Source organism: Anolis carolinensis, chromosome 5 (assembly GCF_035594765.1).
Source record: "Anolis carolinensis isolate JA03-04 chromosome 5, rAnoCar3.1.pri, whole genome shotgun sequence".
Taxonomy (NCBI): Eukaryota; Metazoa; Chordata; class Lepidosauria; order Squamata; family Dactyloidae; genus Anolis; species Anolis carolinensis.
Window position 1 is genome coordinate 74,191,135 of NC_085845.1, and position 23,002 is coordinate 74,214,136.

The window sequence follows — 23,002 nt, forward strand, 5'->3', positions numbered from 1 at the left end:
AATCTTACCCCAGCTGAAAGAAAGGGGAGGGAGAGAGAGCAAGCAAATGGAAGGAGGGGACCCCTGGCAAGGCCAGCCGGGGGCTGAGACCATGTGCTCCCTAATCCTTAAAAGTCAGGAAATGGGGATGGAGCCCCCAGATGGCGTAGTGGACTAAGTGACTTAAAGGTTGGGTTGCTGACCTGAAAGCTGCCAGGTTCGAATCCCACCCGGGGAGAGTGCGGATGAGCTCCCTCTATCAGCTCCAGCTCCATGCGGGGACATGAGAGAAGCCTCCCACAAGGATAGAAAAAACATCAAAAACACCTGGGCAACGTCCTTGCAGATGGCCAATTCTCTCACTCCAGAAGCGACTCAAGTTGCTCCTGACACGAAAAAAAAGGAAATGGGGAGTTGCTTGCTGCTGCCATCCTATACGTAGGGAGGGAGGCAAACAGGGCACGAAGACACACTCTCTCCCTTAAAGAAGGAAAGAGGTTGGGGCCAAGGCTGGCTGGGGGTCTGGGGCAGGGTGCCATCTCTGCTGGCAAATGGAGGCCAGCATCCACACCGCCCCCTCCAAGAGTCAATCTTGCCCCAGCTGAAGTTAAGTGGAGGAAGGGAACGAGCGAGCGGAAGGATGAGCAGCGCTATTACTACTGTGCTCTACAATTCTATGTGATTTGTTGCTGGCTGCCATCAACGAATTCACAATACAACTGCTTGTGGCAGTTGCTGACCTGCGCTTTGAAAACCATGCTCTATAACTTCATATGATTTTTTCCTGTTGACCATCTGGCCATGTAAAAGCCAACAGTTAAGCCTCCAGCTAGGACAAAATTAAGTTCCCGAGACAGCTGCGCTCCAGCAATGTCCAGTACTTTTAAAACGGTGCTATACGTTTTGTTGTGAATTTTAGTCAAAACTGCACTACATGGTCTGACTTTGGCCGATCAAGGAAGCAAATTCCTATTTCATTACTCCTAAATATTGGGATCACTTCTTTCCACAGACACCAGAGTAAGGGAGAAAAGCAGGCCAGTTAAATTTGCGGTTAAAGAAAAAGTTAGTTCTCAAGGGTTGGGGAACTGAAAACTAGGAAAATCAACCAATGGGGGAGGGAAGGAAATGTAGTTTTCTCAAGGGCCAAGCTCCGTGCACCTCAAAATGGCTTTGGAAGGCTGACGAGACACAGCCAGCCGCCCTTTCATAGCGACACAGGATACCCACTCAGACAAAGGCTGCTGGCCTGTAATACTGCGGTGAAATAAAAAGCTAGTTCTCAAGGGTTGCGGACCAAAAAACTATAAAAATCAACCAAGGAAGGGAAAGGAAATGTAGTTTTCCCAAGGGCCAAAAATAAGCACTCCCCAACCAAACCTACCCCTATCCCCTTCCCTAACAAATTTTATTTTTTAATTATTAAAATAGAAATCATTAAAATAAGTCAAGCAGCCAGGAAAAACACAAAATTCAAATCTGTTCCCCCACTGCCCAGTGCCCTGACAAGCAAGGCAAGGAAGCAGCACTAAAGGGTAGGGAATTACAAAGGTATTAGAGGGAGAAAAGAATTATAGTTCTCCTAAGGGCCAGTTTTAGAGACAGGAGCACAAAAATGTCTTTGCTTTCAAAAATGCAAAGCCAAACAATTTCTTTCCCTTGAAATTTATTTCTTTTTTTTTTTAAAATAACCAATAGGAGGGAGAAAGATGGGGTTTTTACACTAAGAATAAAGAAGAAAAGCCCCCTACATACTCCCCAGCCAAACTCACCCCTACTCACTTTAAAAATCCCAGCCCCTTCCCTCCAAAGGAAAAAATATTAAAATAAGCCAAGCAGCCAAGCAAAAACGAAAACCCTAAACCCTAAGCCCCCGTGCCCTTACCAGCAAGGCAAGAAAGCAGCAAGGCAAAGCAAGACAAAAGGCTAGGCAAGGCTAGGCAAGGCAAGGCAACCAGCAAGCCAAGCCAAGCCAAGCCAAGCCATGCGGAGAGAGCAACCAAGTCAGCCCACCAGCACCCACCACCAGCAGCAAAGCAACGGCCGCTTTAGGGGCAGTGCCCCCCTTATATACCCTCCTTGTCCAGCCCACGTCAGTGTTTCCTTGGCCTCTGATTGGCCAAGGATCATCTCCTCTCCACCTCCTCCTTGTGTCGCCTTTCGCATCATACGAAAATGGCGTCATTTGTTTCGTACATACGAACAGTCAACACGAAACGAATGAAACAAATACCATGCACAACACTAATAAATACAATACCCAATGTCAGCAACAAAGTAGTTAATTTTGGTTACATGTCATATGGCTCCAGAATTTAGACTCGACTTATATTTGCTGTGATTTCAGCATGCATTATCACCTCCAAATTTAGATTGATAAAATTGTTCACTAGCATATCTTTCTAGTTTTTGGACAACTCCTCCTGGAATTGGTATAATTATACTTGATTTTTAATCTAGCCATTTCATAAACAGGCCAGAAGTATCTCTTGCACAAGATCTCTGATAATTATTCAGAGAAAGGAAATAAATGGTTTGTAAGAAATGTAAAATTATCTGCAGTGTAATATGGATTATTTTATTTAGAACTAAATTTTCGACTTTCAGTGAAACTTCCATGTGTGTACGGGATTGCAGAAATGACATATGTTAGTAAATGTCCAATTGTGTAGTCATAATTAGTGTCTGAATTCATGTTTTCTAAAGTGCCAGATTTCATTTACTTTTTCAGATAAAACTATAATGTCCATTTACAGTAGAGTCTCACTTATCCAACATAAACGGGCCGGCAGAACGTTGGATAAGCAAATATGTTGGATAATAAGGAGGGATTAAGGAAAAGCCTATTAAACATCAAATTAGGTTATGCTTTTACAAATTAAGCACCAAAAATCATGTTATACCACAAAATTGACAGAAAAAGTAATTCAATACACAGTAATGCTATGTAGAAATTACTGGATTTACGAACTTGGCACCAAAATATCATGATGTATTGAAAACATTGACTACAAAAAAGTGTTGGATAATCCAGAACGTTGGATAAGCGAGTGTTGGATAAGTGAGACTCTACTGTATATGCAAAAGGCAATAACAAATAGATTTTTTAAAACTACCTTAGCCACCGCAAGACAGGATTTAAGACAGCCAAAAAAACACAATTTTTGTTCAGATACTTACTCTAAGGTTGATTCCAACTGACTGAGTGTTTGCCGCAAATTAAGAATAGTTTTCTCCTATAAAAAATAAAAAATAATTTATGTTGCTGATTTTTCCTGCTATAATTCAAACTCTAAAAAAGCATTAATGAACCAAGTGAGAAGCACTACTAGATCCACTTTCAAACAATCAAATAAACAACTCTGTAACAAGTATATAGCCATGCTTCAAAACCCTACCAGTGACTTATTATTAGCAATAATAATAATAATAATAATAATAATAATAATAATAATAACAACTTTACTTTTATACCCCGCCTCCATCTCCCCACAGGGACTCGGGGCGGCTAACATGAGGCCAAGCCCAAATTTCCACAATAAACAAATTAAAAATACATTCACAATAAAACATCATTTACATTTACCATTACACAGTATCTGGTAGTTCGAGATTTTAAAAATAGTGGAATGTTTCCCAATGGTTGTTGATAGCCTTGCCATCTATTATATGCATTCTGTACTCAAGAAAACAAAACAAATGCTTTGAAGTTTAATAAACTTTTCACATGTTTTAAGATAGAACCAATTAGAAAATGACATTGATAACACAGGAACAAAAATCGTGTTACATAGTGTAATACGGAACAAAGAGATGAGACAGGCAGCACGGAAAAACTAATACCCCCTCACTTATTTAAAACTATTGTAATATACTTTATTTTTCCAGAACCTGCCCAAGATAATTCTACGTAGTAGGTGAACCTAATCCTGACGCTTCCCCAAATTTTGGCGCCCACCCACCCCCACACACCAGAGGCCACGGCTGTGACGGCAGCGGAGGCGGCGGTGCACACTCTCACACCACCCGGAAGACGGGCCCAGCCCAGCATGCACCTGTCCGCCCTACGGGCCGACGCACGTCAGCACGCAGAGCGGGCACACACTGGCCTGGGCCCGCCTTCTGGGTGGCATGAGAGCGTGCATGCCACCCAGAAGGCGGGCTCAGGCCAGCGTGCGTTGGCACGCAGGGCAAGCGGGCACACGCTGGTCTGGGCCCGCCTTCTGGGCAGCATGAGAGCATGTGCTGCCGCCTCCGCAGCCGCGGGCTCTGGTTTGTGGGGGGTGGGCAGGCGCCACCCGTCTGCGCAAGCGATTGAAGCTCTGCGCCTGCACGCGCACAGGAATCCCATCGCCCAAAATGGCCAATGGGACTCCTGTGCGCACGCATGCGCAGGGCTTCGATTGCTCACGCCGACATGTAAGGCACGCCAGCCTGGCATGCCTTACGTGTCCACCCGAGCAATTGAAGCCCTGCGCGTGCGCACAGAAGTCCCATCGGCCATTTTGGGGGACGGGGCTCCTGTGTGCACACGCAAGGCTTCTGAGGCAGAAAACAGCATGGGGTGTCGGCACCATGCTTACATGGGGGCACCTCGAGTGCGCCCTCTGTTGGTGTGCGCCACAGGCGACTGCTTAATTCGCCTCACCTTTGGACCGCCTCTGTATTTTTCCTTTGGCCTTGCTTGATTGAAACAATTATAATAGGGAAAAGTTATCTCTCAGAAAATAACAGAAAAGCCTGTAGATCAGACATGGAATCATTTACCCTCTTCCAACACTTGCCAGCACGCTCATGGCCAGAAAGGAAAAAGGAAAAAGAAAGGGAGATGCAAAAGCTGACATGGTCATTGTTCTGCCTCCATGCTTAATTAAGTAAGGAACCACTATGAAAAAAAGTCCTTCTTGTGCCTCCTGTTCTATGGGAAGTGTAATATGATCTCTATTTGCTTGCTGATATGCACACAGTCCTGTTTGACTTTGCATCTCTGTCTTTACCAGACATATGTAGCACTTGTTCTCTGTCAACAGTTTCCATAAGGGAAGCAGGGTCTGCTTCTGTCCGACCTTCTGTTTTGTTAGATAAATCATTCATGATTCTTCCTCTCTATTCTCTTTTTCCAACATTTCTTCCTTATTACTTGAGGGTTCTGACGTTTTAATGTGCTGAAGCAAAGAGATTATGCTATTCAAATAGGTTATTGCTGTTGTAATCTTTCCTTACAATCTAATATTTCTCTCTGTTGCCTGAAGCGATGGCTTGCTTGACTCATGTCTAAAATCCTCTGTCATGACTTCTGATATTTGGGTTTTAAAGAATTCAGTTTATCTTGCCAAAAGGTCACCATCTTTGAAGTGGGCTTGATTTTTCTACTGCTCTTTTGTGAAGAGGAAGTAGACATTTTTAAGTCTTCTGACCTGTGTGTACTTTTATTAGGCTGAAGTATTTTAGAGAGAAAGCTTTGAATATCCTATTCTCCATTACTTTGGATTATAGGCCCTTTATTCTCCTGTTGCTGTCAATTACTAATAGCCCCTTGAAAATGAAGTGATCACCAACTTTTAAAAGTGATCAGTCCTTTTACTGAGACTTAAAAACAATTGTTGTGACCCTGAAAAGCCACCTTATCTCAGAAATTGATTCCCTTTTGTGGAGAGGATGTGGCCATTTCTAAATTCGCTTTGTGCTGTTTTGCTATATTAGGCCACACTATTTTTAGCAGAAAGGACTGAATATCCCTATTTCCTGCTTCTTGAGATGATAGGCCCCTATTCTCCTGTTGCTGCCAACTTATTATGGCCTTCTAAAGACAAAGGTTCCAGACTTAGAGAGAACACTAAAGATCTCTTTGCACTGAGCCATGCAAAGTGCCCTTTTAAGTTGAATTGAAATGGCCGCTTCCTCCAGCCTCTCCCTCTCCTCTCGTGAGGAGCTCCATCACGCGAGAGGAGGAAGAGGCAGGGTGCTTCCCTCTCCTTCTCACAAGAGGAGAGGGAGAGGCCTGCGATCGTGGCCTGCTTCCCTGGGCCCAAGCGCTGAGCGGAGGGAGAAGTTTTCTCCCTCCACTCGGCGCTTGGGCCCTTAGAGAAGCGCAAGGCGTGTCGCTGCTGGGCCCAAGCGCCGGGCTAAGGGAGAAAACTTCTCCATCTGCCCGGCTCTTGGGCCTTTAGAGAAGCACGAGGCATGTCACTAAGCAGCGGCATGCCTCACATTTCCCTGGGTCCAAGCACCTGCCGGAGGGAGACGTTTCCTCCCTCTGCTAGGCGCCTGGGCCTACAATCCTCAGGAAAGTAGAGTAGAAATTCAGTTCTCCTCAGGAAGGTAGAAGTATAAAAATTCACTGTTCTGCCTCTATGCTTAACTAAGTAAACTGGAAGGCGCCGTAGCAAAAAGGGACAGATTGGAGACTGTATTTGGCCAATCAAACAATGTTTTATTAACAGACATTTGAACTTCCTTTCCCCCTGGTTGCCACTATAGTCTTTGTGAGGAAAAGAAACCTTTGAAGTCTATGCAGTTCTGGTTCTCAAATCCTCTGTTTCTAGAAGGTTATTGCTACCCTGTTTCCCCAAAAATAAGACATCCCCAGAAAATAAAACCTAGTAGAGATTTTGCTGAATTGCTAAATATAAGGCCTCCCCTGAAAGTAAGACCTAGCAAAGTTTTTTTTTTTTTTGGAAGCATGCCTGCCAAACAGAACACCAGAGCATGCAGGATCGGTAAATGTACGTACTATAGATTGTTGTACATGGAAATAATGGCAGTAACAAGAAATCCTTGATAAGATTCAGTTTGTTTGGTTATGTTGGTTTGTGATGGCAACTACTGTACAGTATATAATAAATGTTCATTTTTTTATTCAACAATTAATGTGAATTCTTCCTCATGGAAAACTAAGACATCCCCTGAAAATAAGACCTAGCGCATCTTTGGGAGCAAAAATTAATATAAGACACTGTTTTATTTTCGGGGAAACACAGTATATAGTATAAAGTCCTGGCATGACTGGATTTTATGTATCTTTAAATGAACTTGAATACAATGCCAACATGACTGTATGTATCACTGTATTATATGGCTCTTTGATCTAACTTAAATACAATTCTGACATGACTTGAATTAATACAGTTCCAACATGATGTGAATTTCTGTTCACCTACCTTCCCATGCTTCCTTCCAGTGCTAAACACTGACAAATCATAACTGACAAACATAACTGCCATTTCAAAGCTAGCACGAGCCGAGGCTAATCTCCGCCCCCTCAGATCCTTAAAGGGACAGGGCAGTAGGTGAGAGCCTTCTGGTGGCATGATAGTCATGGCACCATAATAATAATAATAGTAACAAGAACAACAAACTTTATTTATATTCACCTTCTGACCCCAAGATAATCACAACCACCATCTTTTGTTATCATAGTTTATTACATATCTTTAAACTTTTCCATTCACAATCCCTTTTGACCTGAGATATTTTAAAATGATTCAGAATATATAGGTATAATAATCAAGCATTTACCGAACTGAATCAGGATTTGCAAGGCTTGCTAAACAGGCTGATTTTCCTTTTTGTGAAAGTACAGTTGAACCATCATCTGCAGAATCCACTGTAAACACTGCACAACAGAGTCGTGTAAATGTCGAAAACAGCCACTTAGGGATGTCCAGAAACCTTTTGCTGTTGCCAAATTTTCTGGGACCCCAACACTAAGCTAAGGGCTGGGACTCACATTTAAGAGGCAGTGATTTAGATTTATTTGTTTGTTTATTGTGTCAGAAGCGAACCGAGGGTATAAGTTGTAATGTATTTGAAAACACAAAGTTAAAAAAAGGAACAACAACAACAACAACTTGGTATTATCCTAAATGTCCTTTGACCAGTAGCTGGCCACTTGGAGTGCCTCTGGTGTTGCTGTAAAAAGGTCCTTCATAGTGCATGTGGCTGGGCTCAGACTGTGGTTTGCTCTTCTCCACACTCACATATTGTAGACTCCACTTTGTAGCTCCATTTCTTAAGATTGGCTCTGCGTCTTGTGGTGCCAGAGCACAGTCTGTTCAGCGCCTTCCTAGTCGCCCAGTCTTCTGTGTGCCAAGTAGGGAGTCTCTCATCCGGCATCAGCCACTGATTGAGGTTTCGAGTTTTGGCCTGCCACTTTTGGACTCTCGCTTGCTGAGATGTTCCTGCGAGTATCTCTGTAGATCTCAGAAAACTATTTCTTGATATAAGGCGTTTGCATGCTGGCTGATATTCTAACAGGGAATGGACTGGAGAAGTCAATGCTTTGGTCCTTTCATTGCTGGCTGCTACTTCCTGGTGGATGACAGGTGGTGCAATGCCGACTAAATAGTATAATTTCTCCAGTAGTGTGGGCATAGACATTGTGATGCCTCATGGGCCTTGTAGTCCTGTGCCTAGTGTCATTGTGACAGATGAGGATGAAAACATGGGGTTTTCTCCGGATCAACAGCCAGAGCCAGAGTTTTTCCAGCTGCCTGAAGTTCTTGTCCAAGAACCAATTAAAACTGACCTTGATCAACGCTCACCTCCCTTTGCTAGAAAGCAATCTTTCTCGGCGGATAGGGGAGCGAGAGAGAGAATTCGGAGGAGTGCCCGAATTGCTGCCAAGCAAGACTGATTAGCCATGTTTCCCCTGGGAAAATCCAGGGAGTCTTACACCTGCAAGCTGGGTTTTCGTTCCCCGTTCTCTAGGGAAAGAGAACGCTGGACGCCCATTTGGCGGGAAACGAGACCCAGATAAAAGTATCAAACTCTGTCGATTCTTTGCAGAGACAACAGCTCAGCTTCGAGAGTGAATTCCATGTTTCCAGCCTAGTGCGGACTTTGCCAAGTACGCAATCCAGTTTCCTTACCTCGCCTATCCAAGTATCCAAGTATTGCCTTGCATTATTCTTAGCCACGGATTATGCTCCTTGAATCAAGTTTTGGACTGCCTGCCTTGTTTTGAACAACGGACCTTGTTTCCCAGATTCAAGCCTTGTTCTCAGCTTCCCTGCAAATTTACCTTGTGCCTTGAAAGACTTTGGACTATTCCCCACACTATTACTTGGCATTAGTGTGTGTTTCGGTTGGATTTTACCTTTGAACTCTAATATCATTTATTGGACAAACTATTTCTGGACTATTTTAGGCCTTCTTTGGAAGGTCTGTTTCTGGACTATATTCTCTACTTGTTTTTATCCTCCTTATATATTTCCTTAATAAAGATATTAGATAGTTTTATTGGCCTCCGTGTTGGGTTCTTGGTGCTCCGCTGCCCTGGTGCATGACAGACATCCTGTGAAAATGTGGCATGTCTCATTAAGAGCCACATCCACTGTTTTAATGTGGTGAGACATATTCTACACTGGAATGCTTATTCAGCAGCAGAGTAGCAAAGCGCAAGGGCAGATGTCTTCACTGTGTCTGGTTATGATCCTCAGGTTATGCCAGTCAGTTTTCGTACGATGTTATTTCTAGAGCCCACTTTTTGTTTGATAGTCAAGCAGTGCTTCTTGTAAGTCAGGGCACAGTCCAGAATAACTCCCAAGCATTTTGGTGTGCTGCAGTGCTCCAGTGGGATTCCTTCCCAGGTAATCCTCAGAGCTCGAGATGCTTGTTTGTTCTTAATGTGAAAAGCACACGTCTGAGTTTTAGATGGATTAGAGATCAGCTGGTTTTCCCTGTAATAGGCAGTAAAAGCACCTAAAGCTTCAGAGAGCTTCTGTTCAACCATTTTAAAGCTCCCTGCTTGGGCAGTGATGGCACGATTGTTAGCATAGATGAAACTCTCTGTGCCTTCTGGCAATGGCTGGTCATTTGTGTAGATGCTAAACATTGGTGGAGCAAGCACGCTCCCCTGAGGCAGGCCGTTCTTCTGTTTTTGCCATCTGCTTCTCTGGCCCTGGAACTCAACAAAAAAGCTCCTGTTTTGTAGCAGATTTCCTATGACGCGGGTGAGGTGGTAGTCCTTTGTGATATTATAAATTTTTCTCAGGAGAAGGTGATGATTTACAGTGTCATAAGCTGCTGACAGAATATGAAGACCATTCCTGTAATCTGTTGCCTTTCAAACCCATCTTCTATGTGCTGAGTCAGGTTCAAAACTTGTGATGTGCAGCTTTTGCTTTTCCTGAAACCAGCTTGCTGTGGAATCATACATGAGTCTATTTTCTCCATAATTCTATGTAAAATAAGTCTCTCCAGAACTTTGTAAAACTGGCACAAGGAGATTGGTCTATAGCTTTTTGGATCATTGTGGTCTTTGCCTGGTTTCAAGATGCCTGTTGTATCCCAGCCACAGGCTGGCCATGGTCACGTTCAAGATGATGACACTGAAGGGGATTTTGGTTTCCAAGATGGAACAGAAGAGGATTCTGGTTTGGGGATTTTGCAGCAGTCTGAGCCTCCTGTTAAAGACATGCAGTTTCACTTTCAGCAAGATGACCTGTTGGCTCCAGAAGAGTCAGATACCGGTCAAGCTGACATTCTTCCTTTGGGAGTTTTTGAGGAGGATTCGGCAGTTAGGAGAAATAATGAGGAGGTAACTGCAGAACTAACAAATAATGACGGAGCCGGGGCAACTGAAGGCCAGGTGCGAGATAACAGTGACCCTGAGCTGTCCAGGCAAGACCGTTTGTCTTGGCGGGCTCTGAGCTCCGCAGAAGCGCTCGTTTGGCGCGCAAAAGTCAGCTTTCGAAAGATTCAAGCTGTGGCAAAAGAAACGCCTTCTTAGGTTGCTTTTAAAAGCAGCTTGTTTGGACCATGCCCTTTGTCAGAGCAATTTCATCGCTTCATCCTTGTGCTGTGCTTTCTAAGGACCATACTTTGCTCCTGGGATTTCCTGCATGCTTGGACCCTGTTTCTTGCTTTTGGAACTTATATTTTGGATCCTGTGGACTAAGACTTTGTGCTCTGAACTTCATGTTTTTGGATTCTATGGATTAAGATCTTGTGCCTTGGATTCCTTGGACTAACTCTGTGCCTCATGGATTATTGCTATTATTTTGCCTTTGAATCAATGGACCTTGCCTTTTGAACTGCTGGACATTTATGCATTATTGATTCCCTGCTACCTTTGGACATTTCCTTTATAACTTGGAATTATCATTGATTGCTTGCTTCATCTATATTGCTTTGCTTTAATAAAGACTTTAAAAGACTATTGTGTGTTGACTGGGTATCCTAGCAAGGTGAACTTAGCCTGAGGTGCGACAATGCCTATGACTCTTGCTTTCCTCCATATTTTGGGAATCTGACAGTATGCAATGCAGTTGTTCATCAGATTCAGCGGCCAACACCTTGTTTTTGGGCAAGTGTGGATAAATTTAAACAGTGAGTTCAGAACCTGTGACAGATCCATTTTTTGTGGGCCTGCTGTAAAGTTGGATAATATTAGTTCTATTATCAAATGCTTCCAGTAATTTATCTTATTCTTTGTATACATACCTTATTTACCAAATTGTCATCTAGATAAGCATTTTTTTCTGTCTTTTCATCTACACTTTCCTGTAGGCTGTCCTTCTCTTTATCCAATATATTAATAGTACTTCTGAGCACACGGATAGTCTCCTCTTGTGTAGATATCTTTTTATTGAGCATATCTGAAAACAACAAAGTATTTATCACAGGTTGACTCAATTGCTTCACATATACAGTATAGTCTCGCTTATCCAACGTAAACGAGTCGGCAGAACGTTAGATAAGCGAAAATGTTGACTAATAAGGGATTAAGGAAAAGCCTATTAAAAGTCAAATTACGTTATGATTTTACAATTTAAGCACCATGTTTTACAACAAATAGACAGGAAAAGCAGTTCAATACACTGTGACGTTATGTAGTAATTACTGTATTTACGAATTTAGCACTGAAACATCATAGTATATTGAAAACATTGACTTCAAAAACATTGGCTACTAACAAATCAACTACAAATAAAGATAGAATTGCATAAAATGAATTTAAAGTAACAACATTGTTGGGAGTTAAATTCGTAAAAAACTGAATCCTTGCTGCCTAGAGAAACAGCTGTGGATCCAGGCGGGAGGCAGACTGCGTTGGATAATCCAGAACATTGGATACGTGAAGGTTGGATAAGTGAGACTCTACTGTATTGTTCATTCTGTAGCTCACTGCTCTGGGTCAAATAACTTCTTGTTGCCAAATAATTTTACTTTTGGGCTACTCTGAATTTTCAAAATGCTAGACTACCACTCCCTTGCTTTCCAGAAAAGATTTTGTAATCTAGTCTCCTTTTATTTGATGACCATGAACAGCTGCAATTTTCCTGGAAATACCTACCAAAAGTGAAGATCAAATGTGCCCAAAAATATGAAACAATGCTCACCTACTTTGTCTTCTAGCGTTGCAATTTCTTCTTGAGTTGAATGAAAGTCATCTTCTTTAAGAGACAACTGATGTTGCGTCTCAGCTAGGGATTTCTGTATTTGTTCATTTAGTAGTCTGCAGAATCAATATCCATTTTGATAGTGTGGGTAGAAGAAATGCAAAATTTAAAATGTAATTCACTTAGAATATGATGATCTCAAAGCAAAAAATTGACGTTTAGCAAGGCAAAACATCTTTCCCTCCAATTTTATTCAAACCATTTTAGTTACTAAACTACAGAGTGGGCCAAAAGTCACAAATGCATCTGATGTTTTAATAACTTTTTGAAATTTTAGATGTCATTTTATTTCATATATACATATACATATACATATACACACACACACACACACACACACACACACACACACACACACACACACATATATATATATATATATATATATATATATATATATGCTGTATACAGTGGGGAAAAAAGTATTTAGTCAGATACCAATTGTACAAGTTCTCCCACTTAAAAAGATGAGAGAGGCCTGTAATTGACATCATAGGTAGATCTCAACTATGAGAGACAACATGAGAAAACACATCCAGAAAATCACATTGTCTGATTTTTCACAAATTTCTTTGTCAATTATGGTGGAAAATAAGTATTTGGCCCATAACAAAAGTTCATCTCATCCTTTATTGGCAATGAAAGAGGTCAAACATTTTCTGTAAGTCCTCACAAGGTTGGCACACTGTTGCTGGTATGTTGGCCCATTCCTCCATGCAGATCTTCTCAAGAGCAGTGATGTTTTGGGGCTGTTGCTGGGCCACACAGACTTTCAACTCCCTCCAAAGGTTTTCTATAGGGTTGAGATCTGGAGACTGGCCAGGCCACTCCAGGACCTTGAAATGCTTCTTATGAAGCCACTCCTTCTTTGCCCTGGTGGTGTGCTTGGGATCATTTTCATGCTGAAAGACCCAGCCACATTTCATCTTCAGTGCCCTTGCTGATGGAAGGAGGTTTGCACTCAAAATCTCATCATACATGGCCCCATTCATTCTTTCGTGTCTATGGATCAAATACTGGTTCCTTTGCAGAGAAATAGCCCCAAAGCATGATGTTGCTACCCCCATCCTTCACAGTAGGTATGGTGTTTTTTGGATGCAACTCAGCATTCTTTCTTCTCCAAACACGACGAGTTGTGTTTCCGCCAAACAGTTCTACTTTGATTTTATCTGACCATATGACAGTCTCCCAGTACTCTTCTGGATCATCCAAATGCTCTCTAGCAAACTTCAGTCGGGCCCGGACATGTACTGGCTTAAGCAGGGGGACACGTCTGGCACTGCAGGATCTGAGTCCCTGGCGGCATGGTGTGTCACTGATGGTAGCCTTTGTTACGTTGGTCCCAGCTCTCTGCAGGTCATTCACTAGGTTCCCCTGTGTGGTTCTGGGATTTTTGCTCACCGTTCTTGTGATCATTTTGACCCCACGGGGTGAGATTTTGTGTGGTGCCCCAGATCGAGGGAGATTATCAGTGGTCTTGTATCTCTTCCATTTTCTAATTATTGCTATCACATGTCAGTTTCTTCACACCAAGCTGCTTGCCTATTGCAGATTCAGTCTTCCCAGTCAGGTGCAGGGCTACAATTTTGTTTCTGATGTCCTTCGACAGCTCTTTGGTCTTCACCATAGTGGAGTTTGGAGTGTGACAGCTTGAGGTTGTGGACAGGTATCTTTTATACTGATAGCAAGTTCAAATAGGTGCCATTACTACAGGTAATGAGTGGAGGACAGAGGAGCCTCTTAAATAAGAAGTTACAGGTCTGTGAGACCCAGAAATCTTGCTTGTTTGTAGGTGACCAAATACTTATTTCCCACCATAATTTGCCAATAAATTCGTGAAAAATCAGACAAGATTTTCTGGATGTGTTTTCTCATGTTGTCTCTCATAGTTGAGGTCTACTTATGATGTCAATTACAGGCCTATCCCATGTTTTTAAGTGGGAGAACTTGTACAATTGGTATCTGACTAAATACTTTTTCCCCCACTGTATGTTATAGTATTATCAATTAAAAACAAAAAAATAAATGAGTTATTAAATAATGAAACCCTTTTTTTAACTTTTGGCTCACCCTATGGTAATAAAACACTTTCAAAGCAAGGGCAATTTCTATCTATGCCTCTTAAAGCTTGCTCATTACTACTGGATGACTTCCAAAGGCAAGAAGCATGTTTGGTGCAAAATTTTCTTGCTATGGTGCCGGAAGGTCCTGTTAAATTCCATGGTAGTGCAGTACATCAACTAGAATTGCATACTGATACTGGACACTATACCCTTAAAGAATCACAATCTTATGTCTATGAAATACAGAAAGTGATGCAACTTACAGCTTAATTAGACTCAAAGACATTGCCAGAGCCTGTATATTAATTAAAATATCAACTAAGTCATAGAAACATCAAACTTTCTCTGAATGTACGCATATTACCCTTTCCTTAATACCAACCAGAAGTTCATGATTTCTGGATTAAGAAGCACATTTTCAAATGCAACATGGCAGACATGGATCAGTACCTTTCTTGTAGAATGTCAAGCAAATTTCAAAAATATGTAAAGTGGCATGAAATACAAAGGATGTATACAGTATTAAGGATCCATTAAAGTGGAGTGGTTTGAGTATTAGACAAGGACTTTGGGACACCAGACTTCTCATTCTCCTAGCCTAAAAAGCAATGGCAAACCAGCTCATACAAATCATGCCAAGAAAACTGTGTGGTAAGTTCACCTGAGAGTCACCATAATTCAGAAATAACTTGAAGGCACACAACAATATTTAGACTTGAAATAAAAACACAGCTGGACTTACTGAAGCGAGCTTAACTCTGTCTTTAACTGTGAAGTATCTTCAGACGTTTGGGAAAGCTGGTGAGACTTGACATTTAATTCATCTTCTAAGCAGACTATTTTTTCTTTCAGTAACGAAATTGTTGTTACTTGGTCAAGGTGTTCTGTTTCCAACTACAGCACAAACAAAAAATTAGTATTATTTTCTGAATCTGCTGAGTGTTGTATTTTTCTCAAGGAAATTTAATTTGTACATATTTTTTAAAAGCTAAAAATAATCTCCATATAATGTACTAAAACAGATACTAGAGAACCAGAGAGAGAAAAGCTGCGATCTTAGAGATCTTGCTTAGTTATTCCAGTGGAATTTATAATACTCCAACAACAACAAAAATACTGCTAGTACATAATGCCTATCAACATTTCTAATATTCTAATCATTGTGAAAAAATGGGTAAATATTCCAGTAATGATCCCATTCTCAATACTCAACACACACAAAATGTCATTCCACCACTACGAATGCATTAATTTTGACATCAGTTAATGCTTACTGTATGTAGAGTGTTTTCCAACTCTGATATTTCCTTTTCTAATTTTGAGTTTGCATCTTGCTGCGTCTAGTAAAATAAATTAAATACATTAAAATTTAAAATAAATAAAATATATCACATATGAATAACTTGGGAAAGTTAGCGTGGTGGAGTGCTTTGAGTGCTGGACTACGAATCTAGAGAACAGAGTTCAAATCCCTGCTTGCCCATAGACGTTTACTAGTGATGCAGAGGAAGTTATATTCTTTCAGCCTCAAAGGAAGGCACAGGAAAACTCCTGCTGAATAAATCTTGCCAAGAAAACCCCATCATGGCTTCATCTTAGGGGTGTCATAAGTTGGAAATAACTTGGAAGGCACAGAACAACAAAAAACAATGAATTACCTTACTATTTAATCTAATTAAAAATATGAAACTGTCCCCAAAGCATATTAACCATTTATTAATTAAACTAATTTATCTACTGTATATACTCATGTATAAGATGATCTCATGTATTAGTTGAGGGCAAGTTTGGGGATCAAAAATTATGGATTGTGATAGGACACCATGGCTGAGGGACGTTCTGCAGAGAGGGAAAAGCGTCAGTGCTATCGCAAGGGATCAATCACCTCTTGCCACTGCCATTTTCTATCTAGGCATTCAGAATGGCCAGAACTGGCACCATGGCAAAGAGAGTAAAAAGGTGAATCTTCTTTTGGGACTGAATATGCTTCCAAGTTTTGCAACTCTACTCAGGGATGTTCCTTTTTAAAAAATAAGAATAAAGTACGATACTTACATTGACCTGTGGATAAGTCAACCCAGGGTCACTTTTTCCAAAAAAAATATTCAAGAACTATACTTGAATATATACAGCAAGTAAATTGGCAGAACAGTATGGTCCAGGGTGAAATGGGATATACATTCCATCAAACATGGCTTAGAGTATGTAGATGGGAGATGCAGCAAAAGTAGAGAATAGCAGAGCTTTTGAGTACTTAAATGTACATATATACACATTTTTGTTTCATCACTCAAAACTCAATGTCTTCTTGCAGTGAAACTCTCAGATACTGATATTTGTGTATAGCTTTTGTCTCTTAAATTATACCACTTGACTATTAGTAACAAGTGGTCTATTAGAAACAAGAGATCAAGCAAAAATGTCATTGATGGCACTGCTACTTTTTTACATAAATCAATCTCAAACATGTCACTTGTCAGAGCTGACAAGTGGCATTTGTAATGATTTCTTATGATCTAGAGATGGCTCCTGAAACCTGGGCTTTGAAAAAAGAACTGAAGACAGTTTGCCTCCCATGTAAATTATTTCATATGGAGGAAATATTTTATTGGCCTTTTCTAAGTGTTCATACTTTGTTGTATGATGGGCGAGAAGTGCTAAAGTGCCATACAATTTCAGCATTACTACTACTAACAAAAGCAACAGCAACATCAACAGAAATGTTGGTAATATATCAGAAACAACAAACAATGATGTACAGCTGATGAAACTGCAACATATGCCTTAACACTTCAGAAATCATAAAAGTGATGTAATTAACTGATTTGCTTAAATAAAACACCCATAAGAAAAGAAAACCATGTATGGTAAAGAAAGTATCCAAGGTTTACAGGATTCAAACAGTGCACAGTTTTGTAAAAAACTGACCTTTAATTTTTCTCTTAATGTTTCTTTCTCTGCCACTACTCTTCTGAAATCAATCATTGCAATGTTTCTCTCTTCTTCTGCATGACTTTGGGTCGACAAGTAAGTTTTTGTTTCTCTCCGTAGAGAATTTAACTCATCTTGTGACTACAAGTACAAAATTAATATTGTAATCGTGACTAGTAAAGAAGCATATATGTACAAAATATGAGACTATGGTGGGTGGGGGGGGGGGGAGAGAATGTAGAGAAGATGGGGTTGGAACAAATAAGACAAGAATGACCTAAATTTTTCCAGATATGTGAAAACATCTGATCCAGCACTGACTTGGTACATATGTTGAACTTTTGGGCATTCCTCTCAATTCACAAAAAACTAGGCTATTACGGCACAAACAGGAATTATTAGTTATGTTATCTCGCAGGTAAATTGGATGCTCCTGATCCATGTGCTCTGGATCTAGGGATTCAATCACCAACAGATCAAAAATAATAAATAAACTCAGATATTCAATTCTGAGACCCTCCCTTGCTGATTGTGAAGAAGCCAATAAAATGGAGCAGATGAGAGAGCAAAAAGGAGAAAGGAGCAGGTTGTGGTTGTCAAGAGTGGAGAGAGTTTCACATGCCAGGATGAGAGAAAACAAAATGGGGTTGTTGGGAAGGCTGGGGCTCATGAGCACAGAGGGAAGAGCAAGAAACAATTCTTGGGGTGAGAAAGGGAGGCTGGAGATCATGTGCATACAGGTGAGGGAGCAAGAGAAAAGAGAGAAATAGTTGTTGGGGAGCTCGGGGCTTGTGCACGCTATGGCAACTGCAGCTTTTGGGGTGCACATGAGGCTGGTGGTATGGAAAGGATTGGATGAAAAAGGAGAGAGCAAGGGGAAACTGATTGTCAGAGGGGAGGAACAGTGGTGATACTTTTAGAAGTGTACATGGGGATGGTTGGTTTGAACAGCACACCAACTCCTAAATCAAGAGACGTGAGCATCCAATTTTTTTGTTATCTGTACTAAGTCCTTAAATCACTATGATACTGTATTCTTCAAGCGGTTGCTTTCAGGTTTAACCCTACTACTGCTGTATTCTTCAATATGAATGTGAAAATGAACATAATTCTTATGACCCAGTCTGATTACGTTCCAATTATCCCACCCGTTGACTGCTAGCAATCACATATTTACTTACCTGTTCATAAAGAATACTAAGTTTGTCTCTTTCTGCAGTTAGCAATTTGATGTTAGATTGAATTGCAATCATGTGTTTTTCAAATCTATCTAACATTGCTTGCAGTTCATCCCGCTCTCTGGTAATTAATCTAAGATTGTCGCTCTGTAAAATAAAGACATCAAGAAACAAAAGAAAAGAGGGGAAATTATATTTAATGTCAGATCTATATTTTTACTTATAAGGTACAATAGAACTGTTACAGCAATACAGATACAATGCACTATTATAAATATCAGTGCAATTGGTGTGCCAGCTTTAATTGTGGAAGTGCTCTCCTGACCATTGAAGCACCTTATTTATTTATTTTTATTTATTAGCTTTTAGATTCAAGTTGAATCCAGCAGTATACACCAGCTGTGAATCTGTGAATTCAGAGGGAGAATAATCCCATCCAGCATAGTCTGAATATCTAGTTGTCGTCTTCTTCTTCTTCTTTTTTTTTTGAGTTAAGCTTCAGTTTGTTCATTCTCACTCACTGCAAACTTGTTAGGAACTGAACTCAAAAGGATTCTTTGGATTTAGATGGAAAGAAGACAAGGTTCAGTGTCATCAGACTATTTGTCGTGTTGCTCCTCAAAATTATGGACAGCACTGAATAGCAGGAGAAAAAGGAGAAGCCACAGGGACTCCAGAGCCATATGTACAAAGAAAGCAACAGCAGTGTCCCAACACTAAACCTCTCCAGGAACATAATTTCTGTAAAACAGTGCCTCAAAGTTGCATTTCAACAAGATTTCAAAAAAAGAGAGTGCAGTGTTACTGGAAAAGCCATGCTACAGAAAAAAGGGGGGAAAGTAAACCCCTCCATTATCCAGTTCCCAGCACAAGTCCTCCATTAAGATGCCCAAAACTATCTCTTATCTCATAACACTATGTAACAAAAATTTGGGGGGAAATGTTTCTTGTTTGAAAGTGTTATTTCCTGTTTAATTGTGCAGTACTTACTTTGAAAGCAGTTGTTATACAACCAAAACTTAGTTTTTGTGGCTACCACAAACTATGTTGAATTAGTTGAGACTCAATGAGACAATTCACTGCAAAATGTGCTGCAGGATGTCCCGCAAAAACAAAGTTTCTGCAGTTTAATAAACTTTTTCTATGTTTTTATGATAGAAACAATTAGGAAATGACATTTACAACCCAGGGACAAAAATCATGTTACATAGTGTAATCAACCTAAAGCCTGTTTTTGGTCTAAAATTACTTATATTTAGCCATTTGTGTTGCCTCTATTTCTCAGTTTTATACTGGTTTATTTATGCAATGCTTTTGACACAAATAAAAAATTATTTCCTTCTTTCCTTCACCCACGTGACCAGTCCCTCTCTGGCCTCTTTAATAAGCTGAAAAATGAAAAGAACGAGCATACAGATGCTCTCAAGTGGACAAGAATCAGCCCTCAGTAGGGCAATAACGGTAGCATGGCCATTTATCTTGTGAAATGAGTTAATGCTGAAAGGTTGTTGGACTTTTCAAGAGCCTTAAATAAGTACCATACTGAACAAAATAGAAATACCTTTTCTGGAGATTTGCGTAATGGGCTAGATTTTCTTTTAAATATTTTTCGGAGACACTCTAGTTCTTGCTTATAGTAGTCCCTGTCTTCTTCTATGGTCTTTATAAATGCATCTAGGCGCGAAGGTGACTTGTCTCCAAGCGCTATGCCACCTTCTAACCTCATCCTCTCTATTTCTGTGACAAGCTCCCGATCTGTAAGAAAATGTGACCAACAACTATGAACAACAACATCCAGTATCAAGAGCTCCCTACATTTAAAGCACAGACAAATTACTGTTGATAATATAAATGGTCACGACCATTTACAAACTTTTGATTTTCATTCACAATTCCACAAGGATGACAATATCTTCAAATATGTGACAAATGTGAAAATTGGTTTTCACATATGAGCTCAAGACACGTCTATTTATCAGGACTGTCAACATTTTAATTTAACAAATATATATTTGCTAACCAAAAGGATACCAGATTATATTAAAAATATACATATTGACTTGCATATCCATGATACTCAAAAAAATATAAAACTGTTAATGTAAGATTAATGTAATGTGAATGTTTAAAGGTAATTTTGTGCAATGCTTGTGAATGTAACTTGATCGCATCAGCAGAGAGTGTATTGACACTGAAAGGGTTAATGAGTCAAGCCTCTAATGAACTGTGAAGATGTGACCCTGAGTGTGCCTGGAACACATAGGGAGGATTCAGAGATAAGATTTCGTAGGGAGGATTCAGAGATAAGATTTCCTTCGTTCCTCTTACTTTAGTGTTCTTTTTGTCTTGTTTCTGTCTGTTAGGTTGAATGTCAATGCTAGTGAGTGCTGTATATTTGCTCTACTCAGTAAAGCTATATGTTTGCTTTTACTGAAGTCTCAAAGTGTCCATTCTTCTTTGCTCCAAAGCTTCTGTCACACTCTGACAACAATTACAATTCAACTTTTATTTATTTGATTTATTTATATGCTGCCTTTCTCCCCAAAATGGAAAAATTGTTCTGTTCTTTAATGAATTACAACAAAAATTTGCTATTGAGCAGTGATAAAGGTTATAAAGAGAAGGGCACCTCTAATTACTTCTTTTTCATTCCTCAACAGAGTTATATAATGGAACTAGAATAGTCTTTAAAACTGAACAAGTTTGACTTCAGCTAAAAGCCTCATGGACAGAGCTGGCCCTAGGCAATTTTCAAGTGTAAGCAAGCAACATTTTGGTGCCCCCCTCCCATCCTGAAACAAATCACTGAAAAATAAAAGGTAGAAGGTAGAGGTGAATAGAATATGTGTGTGTGTGTGTGTGTGTTATGATATATATATATATATAGTGCCTGTATATGTGTGTGTATATATATAATATACATACACACAATGTGGAGAATATGTGGAAAGGTAGATAGATAAGTAGGGAGCCACAGTGGAGGAACCTTCCCGGGAGCAAGGCCTAATAATAATAATAATAATAATAATAATAATAATAATAATAATAATAATCCAGCATATCTATCTTGTTTGCTGTGTCATAATAAAATAATAATAATAAATCATCCCTTGCAATATCCAAGATGGCTCACTGCTACAGAATCTTGGGAGCTGTAGTTTGGTATGGTAGCATTATTGGCAGAGAAAGCTAAGCTGTAGTAGTTGAAATCCAATCATTTATTCTCCCTATAGAATCAATTATATATGCACTTTTAGCTATGATTTATTTGCTATTTTATTGTGTTGTGTTTTTATTATTGTATATGGCATTGAATAGTTGCCTTTGAATTTGGAAGCTGCCCTGAGTCCTTTTGGGGAGAGAGGGTAGGTTAGAAATAAAATAGAATAATAACAATTTTTATTATTATTATTATTATAAAATATCTGGAGGACTAAAGTTTGCCCATGCCTGCTCTATACTGCACTTTCCAGAACTTTCCCATCACAATCTGCTATTGAGCTGGATACATGATTAAGACATTATTTCCAGCTTACTGAAGTTGGCTGTATATGTTTTGGCTGAGGGGGCAGAAATTGCCTTAAAGCCATCTCGTGCAGCTTCAAAAACCCAACACTTGAGAACATTTTGCACTGTAGCCAGATATTTCCAAGGTCATACCCAAAGGGCTTGGCAAATATACCCTTTTTTGAGATGGATCTAAATCAGGCATGGGCAAACTTTGGCCCTCCAGATGTTTTGGACTTCAACTCCCACAATTCCTAACAGCCAGCATTTGAGAACACAGAAATGCTGGACTACTGTAAAAGCCACCATGTCAGACTACACAGAGAAGCCATTGAAATCCACAAGAAGCACATGGACAACTTCAACAGAAAAGAGGAAACCATGAAAATGAACAAAATCTGGCTATCAGTATTTTAAAAAAGCTAAAATCAGGACAGTAAATAAAGAACACCACCCAGAAAATGGGAATTCCAGACAGGAAACAATCAGGGCCAGCTAACACCTGCCAACAAAGGATTCACCCAGGCAGGAAGCAGCCAGGCTTTGAAGCTGCATGGCTATTCAATGCTAATCAAGGTGACCAATTGCAACATTCACACTTGCCTCACACAGACAAGAGTTCTTTCTCCCACCCTGGACCTTCCACAGATATATAAACCCCACTTGCCTAGTTTCCCACAGACGTCTAAACCTCTGAGGATGTCTGCCACAGATGTGGGTGAAACGTCAGGAGAGAATGCTTCTGGACCATGGCCACAAAGCCTGGAAAACTCATAGCAACCCAGCCAGTAGGCTGATGCTGAACAACCTATGAACTTTTAGCATTAAAGGAAAAAATGCCCAGGATTTTCTCACTTTACACAAACTGTTGGCATGTCTGGAGAAGAAGAATAGAATGCTTCTATACCAGGCAAGGGCAAACTTTGCCCATGTCTGGTGT

General features: G+C 40.3%; 1 protein-coding gene across 2 annotated transcripts in view; it reads right to left on the reverse strand.

Annotated features, from left to right (window-relative positions):
* The window catches only part of cep135 (centrosomal protein 135), a 56,164-nt gene that overhangs the window by 13,841 nt on the left and 19,321 nt on the right, over positions 1-23,002 (reverse strand). For both annotated transcript variants that reach the window (XM_008111696.3, XM_008111695.3), the window contains exons 11-18: positions 20,117-20,310; positions 18,559-18,702; positions 17,375-17,518; positions 15,721-15,786; positions 15,189-15,340; positions 12,324-12,439; positions 11,425-11,579; positions 3,160-3,215 (exon numbers count right to left, since the gene is read on the reverse strand). In XM_008111696.3, coding sequence (XP_008109903.2) covers positions 3,160-3,215; positions 11,425-11,579; positions 12,324-12,439; positions 15,189-15,340; positions 15,721-15,786; positions 17,375-17,518; positions 18,559-18,702; positions 20,117-20,310 — 1,027 coding nt within the window. The remainder of the gene's footprint in view (positions 1-3,159; positions 3,216-11,424; positions 11,580-12,323; positions 12,440-15,188; positions 15,341-15,720; positions 15,787-17,374; positions 17,519-18,558; positions 18,703-20,116; positions 20,311-23,002) is intronic.